The sequence below is a fragment of the Agelaius phoeniceus genome, chromosome 2 (assembly GCF_051311805.1).
Source record: "Agelaius phoeniceus isolate bAgePho1 chromosome 2, bAgePho1.hap1, whole genome shotgun sequence".
Classification (NCBI taxonomy): Eukaryota; Metazoa; Chordata; class Aves; order Passeriformes; family Icteridae; genus Agelaius; species Agelaius phoeniceus.
In genome coordinates this window covers 70,785,680-70,790,677 of record NC_135266.1, presented here as the reverse complement: position 1 = coordinate 70,790,677, position 4,998 = coordinate 70,785,680, and the positions used below count along the sequence as shown (strand labels likewise).

The 4,998-nt window shown below is 59.4% G+C and overlaps 1 protein-coding gene across 1 annotated transcript; it reads right to left on the bottom strand.

Annotated features, from left to right (window-relative positions):
- Positions 1 to 1,431: 1,431 nt before the first annotated feature.
- CDX2 (caudal type homeobox 2) lies at positions 1,432 to 4,626 on the bottom strand. Its single transcript, XM_054628314.1, has 3 exons — positions 4,125 to 4,626; positions 1,807 to 1,952; positions 1,432 to 1,602 (listed from the first exon to the last, which is right to left on the bottom strand). The coding sequence occupies exons 1-3, from the start codon at positions 4,624 to 4,626 to the stop codon at positions 1,432 to 1,434; spliced, it is 819 nt and encodes a 272-aa protein (XP_054484289.1).
- Between the last annotated feature and the right edge of the window lie 372 nt (positions 4,627 to 4,998).

Below are 4,998 nucleotides of genomic sequence, written 5' to 3'. Positions count from 1 at the left end.
TCTTGGACTGCCAGCCCCTGGCCCTGCAAGGCATGGAGCTGCATGCAGACAAAATGCAGTGCAGAGGCTTTGGGGCTGGTGCTTTCCATTTCCCCAAGTTCCCCTAGGCAGAGAGAGCTGCCTTGTCAGTAGGGTCAGTCCCTGACCAGACCATTCTCCCCAGGCAGTTCTGTAGATGCTGCCAGCATTTGCCTTTGGCTTTTAGCAAAAATATAAGAAAAGCTTCAACGAGGAAGAAACCAAAAGAAGGCAAATGGAATAACTGAAATAAATTTGATTACCAAAACTGAACAGCATGGGGCTAAATCCTGGGGAAGTCCATAATCCACAGAATGTGTTTGGGGCTGGACAGTGCTCCCAGCACCCCTGCTGGCTCCACACCCAGGCAATGGCACTGGCTGCAGTGTGGCTGCTCCAGCCTGGCCTCACTTCTCATCTGGACTTCTCCCATCCCTAAGTAAGAAGTACATATGGCAAACAGCCAGGGTGATTTGGCCAAATCAACTGGACTTTTCTAGTTTTCATATCTGCCTAAGTGAGTCTTTTGGCCTCTCTACCCTGATCCCCTCCATCTAGCCAGCATGTGGAAATGGGCCACAGCCTGTGCAAAGTAGGCTCTGATAGAGCACAGGGCTCTTCCAAGGATTTCTGCTTCTGGTGGAGCTGTGATGAAGCCTACATAGAGCTGATAAAATCAAGGGAACTTTGGAAAATCAACTGAGACGGCCCCTCCCTCCCCCCTCAACAAGGCAGAAATTGTAAGGATGTGAGAAACAGCACACAGTTTAACCGAAGGGACATTGCACATACAAACAAGGCTTCTCACTTCAGCATGACAGGACACCTTTTTCAGAAGAGATGAAATTCTTTCAATTTCTCTGCAGTGCAACTAATAAATCTGCATGGATGACTATCTGCACTGGATTTATGGGCTCTTTTACAAGTGCCTAACATTAAGCAATTCACTTCTGAACGTTTAAACAGTGCCTTATCTTGTCTGCTCTGACCCTCAGGGCAGAATGAACATTTTGCATATTCATGGTAGCAAGAAGAAAATAAAATAAAATATAAAATAAAAAACCATGTGCTTTAATTATTTTTTTCCTGCTAAAATTCATCATTAGCCCAACAACATTGCAAAGGTCTTTTGGACCAATCCCTGAGATATAACGGGGGTCGACTGGCAGGCAGCGCCCCCACTTTACCTAACAAATTCCAGGGTAAAAAAAAGCACCCAAACATAATAATAATATTAATAAAGCGATGGACACGCTTCCCCCGGACGACGAGACACAAACACTGTACACCTGTACACACGGCCGGCCCCGCGGGGCGGTGCAGTGCATCGGGGGGCCGCTCCCTCCGTGCCCCCGGCCCGGCCCGCTCCGCTGCGTCCTCCAGCAGTCCCTGCGCCGCTGTCCCCGGCCGCTGTCACTGCGGGGCGGCGGGGCCCAGCCCGGCGGCGCCCGCCCCCGCCGCGGGACCCTGCAAGGAGCCGCTGGGGCTGAGGGGCTCCGCGCCGCCGGGCTGCGCCTGCTGCTGCAGCTTCTTCTTGTTGATCTTCCTCTCCTTCGCCCGCCTGTTCTGGAACCAGATTTTCACCTGCCAGGAGGTGGACAGGGGAATGAGGGGGGACAGCTCGCCGGGGATCTATCCCCCTCCCAGGGGCTCTCACCGAGAGCATCCCAATCCCGAGCATCCCAACCCCGCTCATCCTGCCCCCGCGCATCCTGCCCCCGCGCATCCCAACCCCGCGCAGCCCGGCCACACGTGGCGTGCACAGCGAGCGCCACTTTTGGGACAGACCTGTCTCTCCGACAGCCCCAGGTTGGAGGCCAGCTCCGCTTTTCTCCTGATGGTGATATAGCGGCTGTAGTGAAACTCCTTCTCCAGCTCCAGCCGCTGGTGGTCGGTGTACACGACGCGGTACTTGTCTTTCGTCCTGGTTTTAACTGCGGAGCACAAAGCCAGGGTTGAGAAAGTCAAAGCCAAAGGGCAGAGCTGAGCGCAGCCATTCCGTCTGCGGTGCAGAGCGATCAGGAGCGGTCCTATCCCCCCCTCCCGGGCTTGCTGCGAGCCTCCCCCTGCCCTGGGCTGTGCTGAGCGCAGCAGAGGAGAGGAGACATCCCGCAGTTCCTTGGGGACATGGGACATCAATGCCAGGCATGCCGGCGGGCGCAGAGCTCCCAGCCCCGGTTGGCAGCCCTGGCCCCACCGCGCAGCCCTGCCTCGCACAGGGACACCTTCACTGTGCACTTGTCGGCTTTTGGTTTTGTTTTGCCTTCCCTAGCGACAACAAACTTTTTATAGAGAAAGAGGAAAAGGGAAAGAAAGAAAGAAAAGGCCCGTTGAGGGCACGGTGATTTCGTTTCTAAACGAGAAACAGCCGTCTAAGGGGGGAGTATCGGGAGCGGCTGCGGGGAACCACTCGTGAAGCGGCCAGCTCCCCCTTTTCTGTTACGGCACGGGGGCTACAGGCATTTCTTGGGAAGCCTGGAAGTGTGACGTACAACTTCAGAGCTCAGAAAAACCCAACAACCCAAGCCAACAAACAAACAAAAAAACCCCAAACCAAACCAAACACCGAAACCCAAGGGAATCCGAAGGCGATGCCAGCTAGCAGCCGGTGAGAGTGCATCGCCGCAGCCGCCTGACCTCCTTTTTCCCGAGGGTTTCTTGTTTGACTGGTTGTGTCCCTGGCCCTCCCGTTCCCCAGGGAGCCGAGGCGGGGAGTCTCTGCCCCCAAGGTGCTTAATGGCTAGCAGGCTGACTTTGTTCAGGTAAACTCTCTGCAAACCACAACAAAAGCACCCTGTAAAGATACAAGCCTGATCAGAGAAAACTCCCCAGAGCCAGTGAATAGGGAACACAATCCCAAACAATGCAGGACAAGGAGATCTTATCAAAGAAAAACCCTTCTCAAAGCCTTAATGACAGCCACATTCTGTTTGAATTACCACTACTGAACAAATGGCGGCAGGCGCTTTCATCCCCCCAGCTCTGCACATTAACATAAACACTGGCTCCAAAGGCAGAATTTGAATGGAGACAAGGGACCGGCCACCACCGCACAAGCCCAAACTGTGGGAACACCACGGGCTGCTGTGGGAAGCGCGGTGGGCCTGTAAGAGTTCCACCGGCACCCGGGACGTGGCAGTGCCAGCGGCCGGCACCGGGGCACCGAGGCTTTTCCCCCGGGGCGCGGCGGCCACGGGCGCAGCCGGGACTCCCGCACCGCTCCGCTCCGACCGGGACACTCCCGCCGGCCCTGCCGTCGGTCACGCAAGGCAGGGGATGAGAGGGGAATGCCATAAGTCATTATGCACTGCGAAAGTCGTCATCCATTCCCGGCCACTATATACAAATATTTGAAAAAAATTAAAATAAAGAAAAGAAAGAAAAAATAGGAAAAAAGGAGATAGTAGCAGTGGAAGGCGTATATCAAAGCGCGGGACACGCATGTCCCCTGGCAGATGCACGGTGGGAATGAAAGAGAGGGTCTCCGGGGGTATTAACATCACAAGGGAGCGCGGCGCCAGCTACGGCCTGACCCGGGAGGGCACGCCCTCGCACGGCCCGGCCCGGCCCGGCCCGGCCGGGGCCACGGCACGGCCCGCAGGGATCGGGCTGGCAAGTGGCCGCCGCTGTCGCTCGGGAGGCCTGGCCGCACGGAGACCTTAATAAAGGGCAGGCGCCCAGTGACTCAGAAACAAATGCGGAGCGACACCGGCCGATGATTTATATGACTATAATTGGTTATAAAAATCTTCTAAGTGGCTATAAGCAGGAGAGCGGAGCAGTGGCAGGAAGAGCCAGCGTTTCCTCGGGATCCGGACCATTCCACCCTACTCCGCCGGAGCGCACCCCCGGGCACCGAGCCCCGGGCCCGGCAGCGGCTGCTCGCCGGCCGAGCGCCGGCCCGGCACCCAGCACTGAGGTGGACGGGCTGTCGGTAGAGCCCGGCAGCCCTGTTCTCCCGAGGACCGACCCTCGGGAGGGCTTGTTTAGGGGAGCTCTCCCCGAGAAAAGGCTTTGCCGAGCTGCCCGGTGAAACGGCAGCCCGCCGCCCCGGGGGAGTCGTCGGCGGGGCAGCCCCGGCCCGCCCGGCCCCGGCCCGCACTTACCCTGGCTGCTGAGCGGGGGCTGCGCCGGCTTCCTCATCCACTCGCAGAGGCCGCGGCGCTGCCCACCGGGGGAGAGCGGCTCGGGGGCGGCGCTGGCGGCGGCGCCGGCGGCGTTGAGGGGCTGCACGACCCCGGCGGAGCAGTGGGGCGCGGGGCCGGCGTGGTGGTGGGCGTGCGGGTGGTGGTGGTGGTGGTGGTAGTCGGCGGGGCTGTAGGCCATGGGGGCGGCGGGGGAGCCCCCGTTGAGGCCGTGGACGGCGCCGGCGGCCGGCGGCGCCCCTTGGCCATAGGTGCCCCAGTCGTCGCGGAGCGGGGCGGCGTAGGGCGCGGGCCAGGCCGGCCCGGGGGACTGGGCGCCGTCGAGGTTCACATGGTACCCGCCGTAGTCCGCGTACTGCGGGGCACCCACGAAGTTCTGCGCCGCCAGGTTAAGGCCCCCCGAGTGGCGCACCGGGCCGGGGTACATGGGCCCGTCCTTCTCCAGGAGGTAGCTCACGTACATGCTGGCGGGGCCCCGGCGGCGGCTCTCCGCATGCTGCTCGGGGCTCTGGCCGCGGCGCGCCTGCTGCTGCCTGGGGCCGGGCTGCCCGGGGCGGGGAGGGGGCAGGCGGAGGGGCCGCGGCCCCGCGCTGCGCTCCGCGCTCCCGGTCCGCGCTCCCGGTCCGAATCCAATGGCCGGCAGTCCTTACATGATTAACGATTGTTTACAAGGCTCTATTAGTAATGGCCCAGACACACCAAAGGCAGGTGACGTGGAGAGGCGCTGGGTATATAGCTACTACCCCTAAAAGACGATTTGCATTTAAAAAGATAAGGAGAGGGCAGCGACCTGATCACAGCTAAATATTCAAGCCTTTATTGTTTAAGAGCTTCC